Below are 21,597 nucleotides of genomic sequence, written 5' to 3'. Positions count from 1 at the left end.
CATGGGACAGGATGGTACATCCAGATACCTGAGTAGAGCAAAAAATAAGATGACTTTGTCAGAAAGAAGAAGCGTCATCAAGAGAGTAGAAGCAGGAGTAGGAAAAGGAGGCAGAGGAGAGATCCAGAGAAATGCAGTCACAGTGCCCGTGAAGAGTCTCGTGAAGTTTCAAGGGATTGGTGTCGTGAGCCTTGCAGGACAAAGAGTTAGGGCTGAGGCAGAACACTGACATGGTGGGATGTGACACATAGTGGATTTCTGTTGACACCTCATCTGGAATAGCTGGCATTACTCATCAGTCTTTTTAGTTACCTAGCCAGGAGTGGAGCCTCGCTCTCCTGAAGTCGTGCGATCAGCAAATCTTCCAGCTCCCGGTCCCAGATCTTTCTCCTCCCCACAAGGAGGTCATCCTCAGTGCTCTTTTAAGCTCCTTCCTAGTTATGTGATTCTAAGCAGCCTCTTAGCTTTTCAGAAATCCTTCTCAAGAATTTTAATGCACCTGCAGCACTGTCCATACATTACACGTCTGTCAGTGATTAAGCAACTGGAAGGGAACCAGGAGGGCCTATTCCCCAAAGAGATGGATATTTGCATTCAAAAGTCAGGAAGAATTGATTTCTCACTCCAAGCAGATTCTCAAGAATTTGAGAGGACTCACAATCACTGAGCAGAGGAAGTGGCACATTTTAGGACACTTTCATTCATCACCCAGCAAAAACTATAAACAGGAGATCGTTAAACAATACCTCTTCTTATTGTCATTTGTAATAGGGAGACTGACAGTCGCTAAGGAGTCACTATGGGTTCTGTCCCTAGGGATGTACCTGGACCCGCGTAAAGGCTGGTGAATGATATAGGATACTGATGCCTCTCTGTTACCGGAAAGGCCAGGTCACTGGAAAAGGTCCCCTTGTAGTCGGACAGTAGCGGAAGGTCGCGTGCTCTGGTTATATGATAAACCCAGGGAAAGCTGACTGACTGAGGGAGACCAGTGTGGAGTCTGGCGCTCCTGAATTGTGAAATCTGCCTCCCATTCATGCAGTTCCTGGAAAATGAGAACTTAACAAGACCCCAAAACCCACAAAACCCAAAGCACTTTATGTTCAGTCAGCAAACTGGAGATTAGTCATTATGTGGAAGAGTTTGTTGTTACAACAGATGGGAGGAAAGAAAGGGTCGCCATCTGTCCCCAGGCGCTGGGAGGAAGGAATTGATTTTGTAGGAGTTCCAAACCTAAGAGGCAACTTGGAAGGAAAGGTTGAGGGAAAGAAGGGGGAAAAACATGTATGAGGATCTGGCTTTCATAGATCAGCACGGGACTTCCTCAGAGAACTTCCGGTACCAAAGTTTCATTTAGCTAAGAAATACCACAGAAATAGTCTTTTTTCTTCCACAGGGTGCTGGCGCATGCCTTTCAGACCAACTTCAAGAAATCACAAAAAGTACAGAGGAAGAGATGTTTGTTTCCAGACATGTGATTACTTGCAGTGAAATTCGGGATGTGTAAAAATTGTCTCCATTTCTGGGAATTCCCTGCCTTATATTCATGATTGATTTTATAAAATCGATTGGGGGCTCTTCTTGCAAACTAGGGGGAAACAGGATAAGACAAGGCCACCAGGCCCTCTCAAGAACAGACGGCTTGCCACGGGTCAGCCAGGTGTTTGCGTGAGGCGGTCCAGCGCCTGCTGGAGGCCTCTTCATTTCACACGGTGTCCACATAGTTGTGTGGAGGCTCTGCCCCAGAAGCTAGGCGCCCCTTTCCAGCATCTCCTTCATCTCTCTCCTCTGTTGTGTGTGTCTGTTTCTTAGGAAGGAACCTCAAAATTTGCAAACCTGGACAGCAGTGTGAAAGAGAACCAGAAGCGGACCCAGAGGCGGCTTCAGCTCCAGAAGGACATGGTATGGAAAGCCTTGGGTCTCCCTGAGGGCCAGCCAGGGAGCCACCCCATGTGGGTGGCAGGGCTCCCGCTTGGCACCAGAACCTTCCGTCTGCGGGGTGCCCCTGCTCCCAAAAAAGTTCTCGTGCTCTTTACCTCATCTGTTCTCAGCAGCCCTGGGAGATATCAAGGCAAGCTCTTCTCACTCCCACTTGACCCAGCAGGAAATAGTTTGGACCAAGAGTCCCAGATCGCGTTTGTTTTCTGGAAATTTTTTTTTTTTTTTTTTCTGAAAGTGAGGGCAAGTCTGTGGCAGGTAGGCTTCCGTCCCTTATACTGTCTTATTTTATCCACTTCTGTACTTATCCACTTATCCACTTCTGTACTTAGGAGCTTGAGACCTGAGACCTCCTGCAATGCCTACTGTAATCAGCTTTTTTTTTTTCCTTTTGGCCATGCTACACAGCACACGGGATCTTAGTTCCCTGATCAGGGATCGAACTCGTGGCCCCTGCTTTGGAAGCACAGAGTCTTAACCACCGGACCCCAGGGAAGTCTCAACTGTTTTCAAAGTCCCAACTTTGAACACACAGTAGCTCCAGGACCTGGTTGTTGGGGAAAGAGAGTGTCAGCTCCCAGAACTTGGTCCTTGTACTCAGAGATCTTTTCATTTGTTCCAAACCCTCTAGTCATATTCTGGATCTCCTCACTGACACCACGTACTAACCAGATCTTTCTAGTTTTTCAGTATTCAAAGGAGCATCGTACCTCCTTCCTTAAGACTAAAAGATAACTATTGACATCACTGACTTTATTTTTAAAACTCGCCTAACTTTGAGCATAGAAGGGGAAAACCAGAGAGACCAGATTGGAGACTGACAAACTCTAAATATTTTTCATCCCCGCTTGAAGAAGACTTTTCTCCTTCTTTGAAAGCCTGATCATAAATCAGAAATGTTGTTTTTGAGCGATGGGCCTCTTCTGTAACATAAAGCCTGTAGAATATTCACAGCACTTCAAACAGTTTTGGTGGTTCAAAGACAAGTTAAAAATAGCTGTTAAGAGAGAGATTATTTTGGTTCAGGATGAGACCTTCTACACATAATAGGGAAGGACAAACTGCAGCTGACAGTGAGCTCTTGAAGGACAAAACCTGCCTCGGTGTGAGCCTCTCGAAGCAGCCCTGACCGAGGAAACAGCCGGCCACACGCACATCAGGCTGCCTGGTTTCACCCTGGCGGAGGCTTTGTGTTCTTGGTAGAATTTCCGTAAGTGCCTTAATGGACTTGAGGACAAGGTGCATCCATGGAAGCCCCTTTTTATTTTCTCTTCAAAATAGTGCCTTGGTGGCCTTGTGGAGGATAGGAATGATTTCCAAGGAGATTTGGTGAAGTTAATCTAGTACGTATATACCTGGAGAAGGGAATGGCTACTCACTCCAATATTCTTGCCTGGAGAATTCCATGGACAGAGGAGCCTGATGGGCTACAGTCCATGGGGTCGCAAAGAGTCGGACACAGCTGAGTGACTAACACTTTCACAATTTCATATACCTGCAGTGGAATTGCTTCTACCTTTATTTTCGAGGAAATTTTTTTTTTTTTTCAGTTGGAGGATAATTGTTTCCAGCTATGCGCACACATACCTCTCCTCCCTCTCGAGCCTCCCTCCCACCCCACATCCCACCCCTCTAGAGCTTCCCAGCTGGGCTCCCTGTGCTCCACAGCAGCCTCCCAGCAGCCATCTGTTCTGCACATGGCACCGTATGTATGTCAATGCTGCTCTCTCAGTCTGTCCCACCCTCTTCTTCCCTGCTGTGTCCACAGCTCCGTTCTCTATATCTGAGTCTCTCTTCCTACCCTGCAAATAGGTTCATCAGTACCATTGCCTAGATTTCATACGTATGTGTTAATATATGATACTTGTTTTTCTCCTGACTTACTTTACTCGTATGACAGACTCTGGGTTCATCCACATCACCACAAATTTAAATAAACTTTTAATTTTAGAATTTAGAAGTTCCAGATAATACATAGAGTTTCTCCGCACCCCTCACCCTTCCACTACCACCCCAGTTAACATCTGTAACCGTGGCACCCCTGGCAATACTAGGATGTCGACCTGGGCATCCTGCTGCTCACTGAAAGCCAGACCTGACTTGGATTTCACCAGTTTCCCACCGGCATCACCCTTCTGTTCCAGGATCTAATCCAGGGTGCCCTGCGGCATTTAGTTGCCACCCTGGTCCCCTCTGCTCTGTGACAGTTTCTGAGTCTTTCTCTTTAGGAAGACTGTTCTAGCATCCCGAGAATGTCCTGCAGCCAGGGGTGTGTTGTTTTCTTAGTGATTAGACTGAGGTTAAGGGTCTGGAGAGGAGTATCACAGATGTGAAGTGTTTTCTCATCCTATCAAGGAATAAATGGCATCAGTGTGACATTGATGTCACTGGTGATTTTAGCCTTCATCACCTGGGTAAGGTAGAGTTTGGCAAGTTTTCTAGTTTAAAGGTACTGTTTTCCCCTTTCCCTCCTGTTTTCTTCAGAACCGAGTCACCAAGCCACTTTATAGTGATGCCGCAGCCTCCTGTGGGCACACTCCCGCAGTGGGCTGCAGCCACCCCTCTGCCTGGTGAGGCCGTCCTTCCCAGGGCTGTTCTGAACCACCAGGGGTGTCCGCACACTGTGAGAGAGAACAGAGGTCCCTCTGACCTTGTGTCAGCAATGTGCGAACCTCAACCCACCTGAAGCATCTCCTGTCTTCGAGGCTTGGTTTTCATGACTTCGAAAGTTACCTTGGTGACGGAGTTCCCAGTCAATTCATAAAGGAATTTTAAATTTTTCATTCATAGAGGTTAGCACTAGTGGCCTTAAGAGAGGCCTTCAATGGTTCTTAATTACTCTCCAAATGCTGTCAAGGCTCACCTGGCCATTCAGAGATTGCTGCCTCCATCTGCAAATGGGCACCCTGCAGACTGCAGCAGACACAGAGCCTTTTGGTCCATGTGGACCAGACTTTCAGTAACGCAGAGATGGTTTTGTTGTGCTTGCTCTTCAGGGTGTGATGCAGGGGACTGTGCCCTACCTGGGCACCTTCCTGACTGACCTCACCATGCTAGACACCGCCCTCCAGGACTACATCGAGGTGAGTTCCGGGCCGGTGGTGCAGGTGGATCTGTAGCCTTCCCATTGGTTGCCCAAGAGAGAAATACACTTTTGTTCACATCAAGTGGGGCTTCCCAGCTGGTGCAGAGGGTAAAGAATCCGCCTGCAATGCAGGAGATGTGGGTTCGATCCCTGGGTCAGGAAGATGCCCTGGAGAAGGGAATGGCAACCCAATCCAATATTCTTGCTGGGAAAACCCCATGACAGAGGAGCCTGGCAGGCTATGGTCCATGTGGTAGCAAAGAGTCAGACATGACTGAGTGACTGAGTGCATGCACACACACACACACACACACACACACACCCCAACTGAGGGCTCTTCATGAACATGGCATTGTGCTAGATGCCATGAGTTATACAGAGATGAGTGACTCCAGCAGTTCCTCACAATCTCATGGAAGGTGTATTTCAAAGCAGACAGTGATGGATGGAAATAGTAAGAACTCAAACAGAAATGAAGTGGGAGAAGAGGGGAAGCCTCGATTGATTCCTTAGGCACAGAGGTCATGGCATGGCATTATGAAGGAGTGGGCTGGAGCATTTTCAGTGTTTTATCAAAAGGGAAGTCACTTCTATGTAACAGCATTATCAAAGTTTCAATTCTCCAGCCCTGCCAGCTTCTAGTCTCAGTGGGCTGAATTTAACTTTTCAATCATTGGTCATTCCGATGATTTTAAAAGTTAAAAGTCAAATCCTGCCCAGTGTTAAGTAGGACTTTGGCAGGTGGAGCTGAGGGAATAATATGCCCCCACGTTCTACCTGCTGGGATAGGAAGTCAGTCAAATTCATGGGTTTTCAGATATCCTTTTTTGATTCATATTATTACCTTCCCTCTCTCTCTTTTTCTCAAAATGGGAAATGAAGTGAAGCCTAGAAAAACCAGCCGCTTGTTAGTAACAGTAATAGAATATTACATGGAGAAGAGATTTGATATTTGAAATGAAACTTAAGGATTTCTCGTGTATTTCTTTATCTCACGTTCCTGGTTATCATGTGCAGTCAGCCGGTGTTTTACTCCATCATAGTTAGGAGTAGCAGTTATCTTGCAAATTCCTACCTCCAAGTTCATTATAAAGGTTGTGGACATGCTTACCCAGAGAGCAGTGCTCTGTATCTATTCACATCCTCTGCCTCAGGAAACACGATCAGGGTTGGGGAATTTCGGGGGAGTGACCAATGCTTTAAAAGTTAAATTCAGCCTATGAGACTAGGAGCTGGGGGACTGGAGAATTGAAACTTAACTTTGGTGATGAGGTTATATAGAAGTGACTTCCCTTTTGATAACACATTGACACTTTGGTTTCCAGTATGAGTCAATGACCATCTGTTTTTGTTGCTTTCGGTCAAGAAAAAAAAAAAATGTGTGCTGGAACATTTACCCAAGCTTTTGTCTTTACTGGCTCTGCGAGTATATTTGGATTCTGTGTTGTAAGTCCTTTGTCATTACTGTTTCAGTTCGTTTCAGGCATTGTAAGAGAAGGCTGTCCGCCTATATCTTATCCTATGATAAAGAAATATTTTTCTTTAAGCAAATGATGCTTCTCTTCTTCCAAAGTAGCCATAATTACTGTCATGAATAATTGTGACTTTATTGTCTCTTTGATCTATTTTAACAAAAACCTAGAACAAAGAGGGCTATGTTTCAAAATAGCTTGGTTTGTCATTCTTTTCAAAAAAATTTCTTTCAGGGTGGACTGATCAACTTTGAGAAGAGGAGAAGGGTAAGTAGGACTGTGGTTTTCCATTTTACTTCATTTGGGCTTAAAAAAAAAAGAGAAGTGGAGACTTAAGTTTTTTGCTGAGGCAGAAAAAAAATAACACATATTGAAAATGTATCATATAGCATTGTACTTGGCATGCTGTTATGCGTTATTGCCCCAGAGCCCTCGTGAGGCAGGTTTTATCATTCTCAGTTCAAGGGTGAAGAAACCAGGACTCCGATGAAGTAACTTGACCAGAGTTACCTCGTGGCAGAGCCAGGGTTCACATCCTGTCCTGTTTCTCCTGAGCCCACATTTCTTCCTTTACCCCCTCATCATCATCATCTTTACAGTCAGCCTCAGCAATAACAGGTTTATCCCATTAAGAAGAAAGTGTTTCATAAGAGTATATGATATAGAAGGGTTACTAAAGATGGTTAACTCTGGTAGGCCTATTAGAGAGAGGAAAGGAAATGGTCTTCATTGTTACATGTGGATAATTATTCTTTTCCTTTCCTATCAGCATAGGAAGGGGCGTTCAACATCAATTTGAATTTTTCTGTGGAAAGTAGAATAGTTCTGTACAGAGAGAGAAAACAGAGCTTTGAAAATTTGCTATGGTTTTAGTGTTAAAATGGTATATTTAAACAATCCCAAGGAAAATAATAATATTACTCAATGGAACTCTCGTTGTTCTTTAGTTAGTTATTCATTCATTCTTTCACCCCACAAGCGTTTCTTGCAGACCTAACACTGGATGGGAAAGTGGGATAGGTTTAGGGATTGCATCAGGAAAAGCCCAGAGCTCCCTGCCCTCATGAAGTTACAGTAAAGGAGGTAGGTAGGCAAACAGGCAGTTATCATGCAACCTGATAAGGGCTTATGAGCAAAAGTAGTGGGTATTAAAGGAGCATATAGGAGGGGCATTTGTCCCCAACTTGTGGGGTCAGAGAAACTTCCAGGAGTAAATGACATTGCCGTTAAAACTGAAGTTTCAGGAGCTAAGCAGGCTGAACTCATAAGTAACAAGAGACAAACACCGCCTGAGACAAATGTAAGTCTTCTGTCCCTGGTAGCATATGATGATGAATGCGTCTTGTGGATGCTGAGGCCAAGGTGGGAGGTCACTGCATGGCAAGTCCACACCTACGGAATCTGCCAGTTATTGAACTGCCTCTGTCTTGTAACCATCAAAACCAATTCAATTACTGCCTCCACGGTTACCCATCTTTGTCCTTTCTCTTCAGAATAACCCTAGAGGGGAATCTCTTTCATTTTAAGACTAGCATGTTAAACTTTTGAAAACTTTGAGTATAAAACCTAAAGCTAAAGCTTATACTCATTGCTGACTTTAACAAAAGTCTTTATTGAAGCATCTAAAGAAGGATAAATAATTTTGAACATAACTGTACACTTGCTTCTCTTATGAGCTTTAAAAGACTGAGTTAAATGATTTACTAGAGTAGTAAAACCCCAAGAATTCAGGAAATCTAAACATTCAAGTTTATGCGGCTCTGGATTATTTAGATATTCAGCCCTACCAAAACTTACTTATCGAGGGCATAAGGGTTGAAGAAGATAGGAATGGAGAACTTGAGAACTTCCTCACTCAGAGTAATTTTTTTCTTTTATATTTTAGAAAGTAGAATTTAAAAATACATTTTAGAAGGATTCATCCTTAAAAAAAAGTTTTCTGTCCTAAGAATGGAAATGGAAAAGAGAAATAGGAAGTCACTATGACTTCAGGTCATACCTAGTATGGGTTGTCTTGGGAACTTGTTTTATTCGTGTAAAAGGCTTTTTCAGAAAGAAAGGGTACAAAGCATAGACAAAAGCCAGTGAGTCAGAATTCAAATGTGTGAGTTATTCAGCTGTTTTATTTCTAAGGCAGGCAGTTCTTTATAAGCTTCCTCAATGATTTTGTCCATTGTTTATCCACCGCCGTATGTTTTCATGTAGAGAAGATGTATATTTCGTTGGCTTTTTAGTTCACTCTTTGGTGCTCTGAGGGATTCCCTGGTGGCTTAGATGGTAAACAGTCTGCATGCAATGTGGGAGACCTGGGTTTGATCATTGGGTCGGGAAGATCCCCTGGAGAAGGAAATGGCAACCCACTCCAGTATTCTTGCCTGGAAAATCTCATGGACGGAGAAGAATGGTGGGCAGTCCATAGGATCACAAAGAGTCGGACACGACTGAGCGACTTCACTTTTACTTTCTGCTTCAGGAATTTGAAGTGATTGCCCAGATCAAGCTCTTACAGTCTGCCTGCAACAGCTACTGCATGAGCCCAGATCCAAAGTTCATCCAGTGGTTCCAGAGGCAGCAGCTCCTGACCGAGGAGGAGAGGTGGGCAGACCCATCGTCCTTCGGGTGGAGCTGCAGTGTTGGTCAGAGGAATACCGCATCTGGTCACTCACCTGGCCTTTTATTCAACAGCTCTTTAGCGAGCAGCAACTAGGCTTTCAAAGGATAATGGTGTAGCAGAAAAAACTGAACTGCCAGCATCAGAAAATGTGCTTTCAGATTCTTGTGCTGTACCATTCATTTATCTTTGTCACCTTGAACAAGTCACTTATTCTTCTGATCTTCAGGATGCTCTTCTGTAAGATGTCTGTTTGAGAGGATTAAATGTAATCTTCTTGGAGACAGCATCATTGCCATCACTATTGGTCACTATTGGTAATTGGTACTAGCTTTGAGGGAGTGTTCAAGGGGGCAGGAGAAACAGACTCATGAAGAGTTGAAATAACAACAGTGGGTAATCAAAGTGCCGCAGGACCCACAGGCGGGAATAGTTCACTTGGCCAAGGATGGGGGAAATGGGGAATAGCTCATAAAGGCATTAACATCTGGGCTAGGCTGTGGAGGAAAGAACAGATTTCGCCAGGAGAACTGGAGGAGAACATTCCAGACAGAAGAATGAGAGCAAAGGTCGGGTGCCCTGACAAGCTTGACATTTGGAAGAATGGTTAGAACGCTGGCGTGTCTGATTCATGAGTGGACGGGTTTCAAAACAGAGGTTGATGAGCCTGGAGAGCACACTCACTGCAGTGCCTTGAATGTTGGCCCTTAGAGGTGTGTAGCTTTACCCTATAGTTCAGAGGGTTCGAGTTCACAGGCCTTCTCCAGCCTACCAGCTGTTTTCAGGTACTTAAATGGCTGAAAAAGAAACAGCAGAAGAGGACTATCGTGTCATGGGATAGTTATTTGAAATCGAAATTTTAGTATCCATTGATCAAGTTATAAGGGCTTCCCGGGTGGCTAAGTGGTAAAGAATCCTCCTGCCAATGCAGGAGACACAGGACATGTGGGTTCGATCCCTGGGTTGTGAAAATCTCCTGGAGGAGGAAATGGCAACCCACGCTCATATTCTTGCCAGGGAAATCCCATGGACAGAGGGGCCTGGCGGGCTACAGTCCATGGGGTCACAAAAGAGTCGGACACGACTGAGTGACTGAGCACACACACACAATAAAGTTGTATTGGAACACAGCCCATTCATCTCCCTCTTGTTGATGGTTGCTTTCATGCTTTCAAGGCAGAGCCGATAGTTGCAACAGTTACCACACGGCCTGCAAAGCCTAAAATCCTTAATATCTCATCCTGTACAGAACACATTTTCTGACCTCTGCTGTAGAACAGGGGATTTCCTTGAAAGTTTCTCATCAGGGAAGGTGAAGTTGACTGAAAAACAAGTATTTTGCCAATGAGGAAATTGAGGTTTAGAGAAGGTCTGTAATTTGCCAGTGATAGACTTTAGATTCAAAGTCAGGTCTTCCTGACTTTACAACCTAAGCTCTGAAGGTGGTTGCACAGTGTTATGTAGATCCTGTAAACTCCATAAGCCTGCTTCCTCATTTGAAATGCAGATGTTTTCTGAGGTCCTTGGTAATAGAATGGATTGGTCCTGTTACATTAAAACCTTTGATTAAAAGAAAAAAAAAAAGCTCTTTGATTTGGAGTACACATCAGTTAATGAAAGTTTTGTGTTTGCTATGTATTGGATAGAAAACAAAAAAGTTACTGCCTCTTTTTACGTTTTCTGGTCTGATGATCAGTATATATGAACTTCCTCTCTGTGCATCATATTCACATATGGAACATTCACACCATGGCCAGTGATTTGAATCAGAAAGTTCAGGGTCAGAATATCAGCTGTGAAACTGACTTTTTAATGATTAAAGGAATCTTGTTAAACATATCCTATTTTTTTTTCCTTGCGATTTATAAAAGCCCTGTGTCTAAAGTTAGTATTTGAATAATGCCTATATCAATGAATACTTCTGCTTGACCAACTACCTGGATACATCTTTAGGTTTAAAAAAGTACACAGTATTAGCAACTTATCAAGCTAATATTTACCACTTACCTTCTTCGCCTGAACTTCCCGGGTGGCACTAGTGGTAAAGAACCCACCTGTCAATGCAGGAGACGTAAGAGGACACAGGTTTGACCCCTGCGTTGGGAAGATCCCCTGGAGGACGGCACAGCAACCCACTCCAGTATTCTTCCACGGAGAATTCCATGGACAGAGGACCCTGGCAGACTATGGTCCATAGGGTTGCAAGAGTTGGACATGACTGAAGTGATTTAGCATGCACGCACGCTTCTTCACCTACCTAGAACCAAGTACATCTCCTAACTAAAGCTACTAGCTTTCATAAGAGACATTTCAAGGCAGACATACATTCTTCTTGTGCTTATGGAAGTTATATCTGCCTGGAATATAGATGTCTGAATCTGGAGTATTTTTAATTTGGGATGTTTTGGCAATTAGAAATGATATTTATATATTTTTATCAATAATATAACCACATATGTCTATTTATTGAAGATTAGATCATTTACAAATGTCTTTTTCATTTCCTGTAGATAAACAGTAAGTTGAATATACATATACACACACACACACACACTCACACAGACACACAAAGTAATGGGAGATAGCTGGTAATGGGAGAAGTAATGGGAGAAGAAATGATTCTTTCCCTGGCCCAACCATAGGCTGAAAACAATCAGGGAAACAAAAGGAGTCAGCTTTGATACAGCCAGAACCAGCAAATCCATGTGTTTTGAGTCATGCAGAACTAAACAGTCTCAACCTATATACCAGTGGGGGTTTGATGGGAGGAGGCATATATGTCAATTTGTAAAATCTGGTTGTTAAGTCAATACCCTCTGACCTTTGTCATAGAACAACATAGTCCATATCTTGACTTTGAACAGTCAGAGCCTTCCTCTCAAAGGAAGCCAGTGAATCGTGTGGATTTAAATCTGTTCACTTCCCAAGCTCTGTCCTCACAGGCTCCCCTCTCTCCCCAGCTACGCCCTCTCCTGTGAAATCGAAGCGGCTGCTGATGCCAGCGCCACGTCGCCCAAGCCTCGGAAGAGCATGGTGAAGAGGCTCAGCCTGTGAGTACCACCCTGGGGTCCTGGGGCCCAAGGGGGTCCCATCAGAGTGGGAGAGGGGGGAGGGTATTCAACCAAGTTCCCCTGAGCCCATTCACTCATTTGTTAAATCGTTAACCTGTCCGTCCCGACTTCAATACATTTCCTAGATCCATTCTTCCCCACTGTTCTCTCTGGCCTGAACCACCATCATCCCCTGCCTGGACCACACTCCTACAAGATCCTTACTGACTTCTGGCCCCACCCTTGCTCCAACAGTTCTATTTTCCACCCAGTAGTCTGGTAGTGTGTTCAAATGTACCCCAGATTGTATCACTTCCTTGCTTTAAAGTGTCTACTGGTCTTGTTTTAAGGTAGCACCCGAATTCCTTATCCTGTTTCACTAGGCCCAGCGTGATCTTCCCCAGTCTTCTTGCCACCTTTCTCTGTCGGGAATCCCCCTTGTTCACCACGATCCAGCCCCGCTCATCCCCCAGCCCTCCTTTAACCTCCCCAGGCTCCGTGCACACTAGACACACCAGGTGTTTGCACTAGATGTCCCCGTGACCTGGCACACGTTCTCTCCAGACTCGCTCCTTCAGATGTTGGCACAAGCATTACCTCCTTAGAGAGCATCTTGTCTAATGTTGCCATCTGCCCTGATCACTCCCAGCCATGCCCGTTGTCTCCGCCAGTGAAATGTAAGCCACTGAGAGCAGGAACCTTATCCATCGTGTTCATGGCTGTTTGTCCAGCTCAGGGCCAGGTGTAGCTAACTTAACAACACCTGTCTCCCTCTCATCACAATCCAAAGTCTTCACAGTGGCTCTCAAGCCCCTTCAGGACCTGAAGTGTCATCCCAACCCTGTCCACGTGTCTCGCCCCTGCCTGTCCTCACCTTCCCCCTCTCTGTGCACTGCAGCGCCCCTACCCCCAGGCTGCCCTGAGCTCACTAAGCACACCCATTTTCATTTGCTGTTTCTTCTGCTTAGAACACTGTTCCCCAGATAGCCAAATGGCTCAGTCCCTCACTTATTCCACATCTTTGTTGAAATGAGCCTTCCCTGACCACCTTATATAAAACTGTAACCTGTCCACGTTACCTGCCCTTGGCACCTTCTCTCACCCTCAACCACTTTGAATTCTCCACTGCATTTACCTCCAGTTGACATGCCGTATTTGGATGTATCTATTTATTAAATGGAAGGCAAACTCTATGACGGCAGACATTTATGTCTGTTTTTGGTTCATTGTTAACCCCGGAAATCGGTGTCCCATACATAGTAGGTGAAGAATACATATTTATTGAATGAACAGATTGAGTCATGTGCCAACACTGTTATGAGAACAATGCATGTATTTCTCATCTGATGCACAAAATAACCTACTGCTGCTGCTGCTAAGTCGCTTCAGTCGTGTCCGACTCTGTGCAACTGCATAGATGGCAGCCCACCAGGTTCCCCCGTCCCTGGGATTCCCCAGGCAAGAACGTTGGAGTGGGTTGCCGTTTTCTTCTCCAATGCATGAAAGTGAAAAGTCAAAGTGAAGTTGCTCAGTTGTGCCCAACTCTTAGCGGCCTCAGGGACTGCAGCCTACCAGGCTCCTCCATCCATGGGATTTTCCAGGCAAGAGTACTGGAGTGGGGTGCCATTGTCTTCTCTGAAAATAACCTACTAGGTTCTACTATTATGCCAATTTTTTTTTTGGCTGTGCCACGAGGCATGTAGAATTTTAGTTCCCTAACCAGGGATGGAACCTGCACCCACTGCATTGGAAGCATGGCATCTTAACCACTGGACTGCCAGGGAAGTCCTGATAACCAGTTTTATAGCCTGGGAAAATAAGGCACAGACAGGGTGAATAGTATGCTAGTTATTGTCGGATCTGGGCTGAAATCTGAGATTTGGCTCTAGAGCAAGGGGATCCTTTAACTGTCTGTCTAGTGGAGAAATACCTTCTGGGGGAAGAGGAGAAGGACATAGGAAATAGGAAGTAAGAAGTGGAGGAGAGGAGAAGATGAGGGAAGGAAGGAAGAAAAGGAGGAAAGAGTGAGGGGGAAGGAAGGGAAGGAAGAGAGCCGTCAGTATAATTAGACCCTGTGCTTTGAATGTGGCAAATTTTATGGAAGAGTCTTAAGAGAACCTAGTCTGTCTTGAAGTTGATCCCATAGACATTAAACTCTGATAGGCCTTAGACTAGTGAATCTAATGACGGCTAGAGAGACGAGTTCAAGGAAGCAAGGATTATCATTTGATTAACACATTTGTTCTTCCCTTCTGAAGGTGTATACCTGTGTCTGGTCCTTTCACTGACACAGTCTGCGTTGGCCAGGAGTTTTGCTCGTCCCCCCCCAAAGCCGCAGTAGTGCTTGGAGGTCCAAGAAAGGAAGTGACATGAAAAATGGGTCAAGAGGTGGTGGGATGGAGTTGAGACAGAGCAAAGATAAGCTTTTTAAGTCTTGGAATTTAAGCTTCTAATTCCTTAAATTATTTGATAAAAAAATCAAGCCTATCCTCATTGTTTCTACTCTTGTTATTTTCCATAGAATATGTTAGTCGCTCAGTAGTGTCCAACTCTTTGTGACCGCATGGACTGTAGCCCAACAGGCTCCTCTGTCCATGGGATTTCCCAGACAAGAATTCTGGAGTGGGTAGCCGTTCCCTACTCCAGGAGACCTTCCTGACATAGTTGGTGCTTATTTGGGTTTGGACCCATTTGCTAGTTTCTTTACATGCCATTCCTTCTTGCATCTTATGCCTGCCTTCCTGTTGTTTAGTAATGGTAAATAGTCATTGTCTGAAAAAGTCTTTGTTTTTCCCTCACTCTTGGAGTCATACGGTATAGAATTTCAAGGATGACGGTTATTTTCATGCAGCACTTCAAAGCTATTATTCCATATCATCTGACCTCTGTTGTTGCTTTTGAGATGTCTGGTGTGTGTTTAATTTTTGTTTTTGTGTATTATGCCCTGTGCCCTGTTGCTTTTAAGAAACTCTTTTGTCTTTAACACACCACCATGCAGGTTAAGTGAGGATTTAGTCTTACTGATCCTATTCAGGGTGTTCTTCCTGGATCTGAGGATTCGTGTGGTCCATTAGTTCTGGAATCTCTTCAGACCCTTCAGATTCGGTGTCTTTTCCATCCTTTGTCTTCTTCTGGGACTCTCCTCACATACATTGCAGGCATTCCTTCCATTCTCTGTGTCTTTTAACTGCTTTTGTTATTCATGTCTTTGTATTTTGATGCTGATCTCTGAGGATTTTCTTCAGACCTGTCATCTAGTTGGCAGTTTTTCTTTTCAGTGTTTGGTTAATCCTTCCACTGAGTTTTTAGATTTAAATCACTACCTTTTTGTCAGAGTGCCTTGCTCTTAACCACTGTTTCAGCTTCTTCTCATATGTTTTTAATGTTTTTCAATGTATTTGTTTTATAGCTTGACTCGTGGTAGACACTCAAATGATTGAATGAATGAATGATTAGTTTGTTTCTGACAGTTTTTATCATCTAAAGTTCTCAGGAGTCTAGACTTGCTGTTTGGGGACTTCCCTGGTGGTCCGGTGGTTAAGACTTCACCTTCCAATGCATGAGGTGTGGGTTTGATCCCTGGTCAAGGAGCTAGGATCCCACATGCCTCGAGACCAAAAAAAAAGACCATCTAGACTTCCTTTTGTTATGCTTCTCTCTTTGAATAGGTTATTTTCTTGTGTGTATATTGTGAGTTCATCTTTATCAGGGAATTCTCTGCAACCTAAGTTGAAGATATATTCCTTCAGAAAGGTTTTTTGTTTTTTTTTAATGCTAGTTTCTTCAGAAGGATCACTGGCTGGAGAGTTCCTAATTCTTAGATTAGCTAAGTAGCAAATCTGAATGAGGTGCTGGCTAAAATCACATATGATTTAGGGGAGAGATTTTTCTCCTACCTAAGCTCAGGCCAACAGATAAATTTTCCTGCTGTCTTCCTATGTCAGTAGGAAGATTTTTTTTTTCTAGCCCATCTTTTTACTAAGGGTATAGATAGCCCATTGAGGATCCTGGCTCTGTATAAAGGACGTCAGTACTAACTCTCTACCTTACATAAACAGAAGCCCTCATCTTTGGACCTTGTGTTCGTGTTAGAACCCATGTGCTGAGTTTGCCAAGGTTGGCACCTCCCACTCCCCATCCAGAGCAGCTGCAGAGTTAGCTTCTGGTTTTCAGTTCCCTTTTTGTTTCTAGCCTGCAGGGATTTTCCTTACTGTCTTGTAAGCCCAACTTTGAAAAGAATTTGTAATGCTTCTCATCTAGTTGTTTAATGATGAAGGGGTTTAGGTTATTGTAGTTCACGGGATTGTTGGAGAAGAAATATTCCTGCTTAGTTTCTTGTCCAGCACAGGGCCAGCTTTCTTTTTTAGCCTCTTGGAGTTCATTTTATGGTGGGAAGTGATAGGAGTATGGCCACAGTAGTTTGATCCTGCCAAAGTGGTCCAGGAACTCTCAAAAAATGGAGAACGATTGACCCAGGAAGACTTCAGATTAATAAGGTCCTTCCTCCAGCTAGGCAATGTGTCTCCTTTAAGGTTAGAAATAACCTATTGGGACAAGATGTTCACTGCAATCTATTAAAAACTGGGTAAAAAATCTTTTCCTAAGATAATAATGACAGGGCACACAAAACTGAGAAGATATCAAGGACTTATTAACACAAAAATACTTGCTTAATCATGGATTCCAGATTTTTACGAGCCTGAACGCCTGGCATTATGTTTTCTGCAGACTGTTTCTGGGGTCGGACATTATCACCAGTAGCACTCCCACCAAAGAGCAGCCCAAGTCCACCACCAGCGGGAGCTCTGGTGAGAGCATGGACTCCGTCAGCGTGTCATCCTGCGAGTCAAACCACTCAGAGGTGGAGGAAGGCTCCATCACTCCTATGGACACACCCGATGAGCCTCAAAAAAAGGTATATCCTTAACCCTTTTCCATAATTCCTGATGCGGGCATCTGACCTAGCATTTGCCACATGAGGAATGTCTGTTTTCTGGTTGATCTCGCTAGAGGATTTTGCAAGTCATATTTTGAACCAGGTGTTATAAGCAGAGTTCAGTCCAGGGACTCATTCCTTATTATAGAAAGTGTCCAGAAGTGATAAGGCTGTTGGTTCCTTCATCGAGCCTTTGAAACATCATTCCACACTCACATCCAGAGGCAGCTGAAGGACTGTGACTTGTAACGTGAGCTACCCTTTATTTGGGAGAGGGAGAATTGTCTTTGAAGGAGTGAAAAGTCAAGAGCCAGAGATGTGTCAGTTTCTTGGTGTCATACCTGGTCTCAGCCAGGCTTGTCCCATAGTAATGCTGCAGAGAAAACCACTCCAGACTCGGTGCCCTCAAGCAACAGCCGTTTGTTCTCTGTCCTGCGTTTGCAGGTTGGTTGGTTTGGCTTGGGCTTGGTCATGATTTGGTCCAGGTCTTCTCTACCTGCCTCTTGTGGTTTTTGGAGTCACCCAGGGCCTGCTCTTAGCGTGCTAAATTGGATGAGCAACAGGGCGTTGCACGTGCCCAACAAGCCTCTGCATGGGCTCTATCTACCAGTTTATTTTCCAAAGCAAAGTGTGTGGCCCAATCCCATGTAAATAAATGAGGTGGGGAGCTATACTCCACTTCCAGTGGGAGGAAGTGTGGAGTCACAGGGCATGGAAGCAGGGGAGGGTGAGGAATGGTTAACAAGGATACAATCTGCCGTGGCCCCCAAAAGGGAGAGTGATGAGAGGCGATAAAGGAGTTCTCAGGGAGAGTCTTCATGTCCGTGGCTGTAGAAATCAGTGAAAAGAAAACAAAAAGTCCACGTGCATCTCCTATACACACCTGCTTCAGTCTGTTGATCAAGGAGCTTGGATGAGAGATGTCAGCTTTGACGTGACTAGAACTTGCACCCTTTGGGAGAGGATCTTGCCTGGCTAGACTTGCTGTGTAAGTGTCTGCTGGCCCCTTAGCTTTTCCTAAGGCCAGTGAGGTGGAGTGTTGGTCGCAGTCTCTTCATTTTGGTTAGACTTGCCATTCTGTAAGGGGGTGTGTGCGCTGCTTCACATTGTGTTACAAGCACCAGCAGCAAACTGGAAGCCCTCAGATGACCTTGTCACTAAAGTAGTCAATCCAGGAAGGGCTCATTAGGCCTGAGATGACTCAGATGCTGCCCCAGTGGAATTTCTCACCTTCCTGTTTTAAAACCTGGAGACACATCTTTAATGCTCCAAATATTGAAGGAAAGCTCTGCAAACACCCACGGACTGGCTGTTCTCGCAGGCGCGTCTCCCTAACCAGGGATGGAATCATTCTTCATGACTTGACATCCAGCACTGAATCTGTCAGAAATCTGGGGTGAAGTGTCATGACTCACCTTGTGGCAGGTTCTTGGGCTTTGTAGGCCCCGTTTCCGATGGACTTTGATGGTGGGTTGTGCAGCAGTGACAGCTATTGCCCCCATTGCTGTGGGGTTTCTCCCTGTGCAGGAAGGACATCTGTTGGTGCCGTGGACGTACCCACAGGTCCTGGTCATCCCTTTGAAACTGTGCAGAAGCCCGGCGTGTGTCCTGTGCACCCCCCTTGCCGTGTTCTTTTTGTCTCCTCCCTTACACGCTGGCTCTTTATAATTTCTTGCACAAGTCATGAATTTTAATTCTTTGGCTGAACCTTTCTCAGAGTCACAGATTTCTCTAGGTTTAAAAATGAGTAATTGAATTGGATGCCAAGTAATTGCTGGGCTGCAGAACCCCAGGATGTTAACGGGAAAGGCCTCAGTTCTGCTCAGGGCTCGGCTGGCCCCAGAGACCTCCGTGGCTCCTCCCTACCCTGAGGTCCGGCAGCCCTCCACACCCTGCCTTTCCCTTTGGCTACGCTGTGAGGTCGCTCTTTTGAGTAAAGTGTAATTTGCATTCCTTTTTTCTTGGTTCCCCTGATGATGATTTCTAAACATTCGCTTCACATTTGCTCCACATTACTTAGATTCCCAGGAAGAATTTGGGCTCATGAGGTGGTCTGTTTAATGGTGATATAACCCAGGCATCTTCAAGGCTGTATCTTGAATATAAATATCTTTAAAATCATGAAAAAAATCTAACAAAGGAAAAAAAATTCATGTGGAGGAAAGGGAAGGGGGAAAAACTGAACCAGTAATTGGAAAACGGACCCTCTTCACTACTGTGTGGTACACCTGCAAGCAAAGTCAGGCTGTTAAATTATTCACCACCAGTTAGTCCTTGAATTGAGCCACTAAGGTAATTCACTTGGGAAGCTAAGGAAGAAAAGTAAGCCATATTATGATAGAGCCTCACTTAGACTTCTGCATACCAGAGTTGTCACGTCAGCTGACTGGCTCTAATTAAACTAACAATGCAGTTGAATTTAATATACGTTACGCAATAGGAAAAAGTTCATAGGAAATAAAATAGAGTAGACTTCATTTTACTTGGAGGCCAGATAATCAGAAAACTAAATTTCTGTTCTTTGTTTCCATGGGAGGATAGGTTGGTATAAAAGAAATTAGTAAGTTTTCTATTTTTTAAGTGACCTCCAGATTATCTTATTGGATTAATGTGGTATACTTTAGCTTAACTCATTGAGAAATTATTTGTAATTTTCTATAATAAGAATTGATATTTTAAATGATTCAATTAGTGATTTTTTTATTGGGGGGGAACACCACCTGAGTTGGGGACATCCTCTTTCTTTGGTAATTGATGTTGCACATATAAGAACTCTGTCATGAATCAGAAAAACACATTAACTCTAGTATATCATTCCTTAATTATTCTTGATATGCAACATGAAAATGTGTACAGTTGGTTCTAGAAACAAATGTGGTTAAGGGTAGGCTGTGTTCCCTCGGGCAAGTCACTCTGTTTCTCTGAATCGATTTCTCTCATATTTATAATGCTCTGAATTTTGTTCTTGAGATAAGATACCCGAAAGCTCATCGCAGACCTCACAGTGCTGAGCATCCCTGAGTCTGGCGTGCTGTGTTCCTTCACCAGCTTATCATGGACTGTAGACGGGGCCTTGGTTATGCCCTTGCTACGTGAACCTGGCCGTGGGAGCCAGGAAACTTGAGCCACATCCTAATGGTGCTGTCAACACCTGTGGCCTCAGGTTCCTCAGCAGCAGAAAGAGAGTGGGGCCAGGCGATCTCCAGGGCCCTTTCCAGGGCTAATGTTCCATGCAGAGCTGGATAATCTGTGGTCCTTATCTTAGAAACGTCTAAAAATACAAGCCATTTCTCTCCTGCTCTGAAAGCCAATGGTGAAGCAGAATCACAGTAGAACAAACATTCTTCTTGCTCAAGGCAGGCGATGGGGCTTTCCTCCTGCTCTGTTATCTTCCAGCTTCCTTTGGGAGTCTATGTTGCCTGTAGTTTCTGGTATCTGCTGCCATCTGCTGGTTAACCTCCTTCAGAGCAGTTAAAAGCTTCTCAGGAAATGAGAGGACCTCCTTGGCTCCCCAGATGCAGAGTGATTCTGCCCTGGTTTCTGAATCATTGACAGGCCTCTGCCATGGGAGTGCTTCCATCAGAGATGAGACGCATGTGTGCTGTGGGCTGTTGTAGAGCAAATACTGAAGTTTATTAGTCTCGACATTGACCTCTGCTTTGCAACTTAGTGCACTGTTGGCCAAGGTTCTAACAGTTCGGTTTCCTTCTGGGGTGTGTTTACTCTTCCAGCTCTCCGAGTCCTCCTCCTCCTGTTCCTCCATCCACTCCATGGACACAACTTCCTCAGGGATGTCATCCTTGATGAACCCCCTCTCCTCCCCTCCGTCCTGCAACAACAACCCGAAAATCCACAAGCGCTCTGTCTCTGTGACATCCATTACCTCGACAGTGCTGCCCCCCGTTTACAACCAGCAGAACGAAGACACCTGCATAATCCGCATCAGCATAGAGGACAACAATGGCAACATGTACAAGAGCATCATGGTAAGGCTCTCAGACCACCACCCCGGGTACTCACCTGCCATGTCAGCGTACGCACGTGCATTCGTGCCAAATGAACATGTGCCACATGAATCAATGCCAGAGTCTCCCCGGATATAGGCTAATAGCATGTTCTTTAAACTTTGTATTTTATATCGAAGTATATAGCCAGTTAACAATGTTGTAACAGTTTCAGGTGGACAGCAAAGCGAGGATTCAGTTATACATACACATGTATCTATTCTTTTTCAAATTCCTTTCCCATTTAGTTTGTTACAGAATACTGAGCAGAGTTCTATGTGCTGTACAGTAGGTCCTTGTTGGTTAACCATTTGACATATAGCGGTGTGTACATGTTCCTCCCAAACTCCCTAACTATCCCTTTCTCCCACCCTCCCCCACTGGTAACCATAAGTTCCTTCTCTAAGTCTGTGAGTCTGTTTTGTAAATAAGATCATTTGTATCATTTCTTTTTAGATTCTGTATATAAGGGATATCATATGATATTTCTCTTTCTCTGTT

General features: G+C 44.5%; 1 protein-coding gene across 9 annotated transcripts in view; it reads left to right on the top strand.

Moving 5' to 3' along the window:
* The window catches only part of RGL1 (ral guanine nucleotide dissociation stimulator like 1), a 280,330-nt gene that overhangs the window by 248,749 nt on the left and 9,984 nt on the right, over positions 1–21,597 (top strand). For all 9 annotated transcript variants that reach the window (XM_044942738.2, XM_044942739.2, XM_006048650.4 and 6 more), the window contains 7 exons: positions 1,813–1,902; positions 4,935–5,021; positions 6,730–6,762; positions 8,969–9,090; positions 12,067–12,156; positions 16,885–17,071; positions 20,824–21,078. In XM_044942738.2, the coding sequence (XP_044798673.2) occupies positions 1,813–1,902; positions 4,935–5,021; positions 6,730–6,762; positions 8,969–9,090; positions 12,067–12,156; positions 16,885–17,071; positions 20,824–21,078 (864 nt within the window). The remainder of the gene's footprint in view (positions 1–1,812; positions 1,903–4,934; positions 5,022–6,729; positions 6,763–8,968; positions 9,091–12,066; positions 12,157–16,884; positions 17,072–20,823; positions 21,079–21,597) is intronic.

This window comes from Bubalus bubalis, chromosome 5 (genome assembly GCF_019923935.1).
Source record: "Bubalus bubalis isolate 160015118507 breed Murrah chromosome 5, NDDB_SH_1, whole genome shotgun sequence".
NCBI lineage: Eukaryota > Metazoa > Chordata > Mammalia > Artiodactyla > Bovidae > Bubalus > Bubalus bubalis.
Note: the sequence above shows the minus strand (reverse complement) of the source record. Positions and strands in the feature narration are given on the sequence as shown.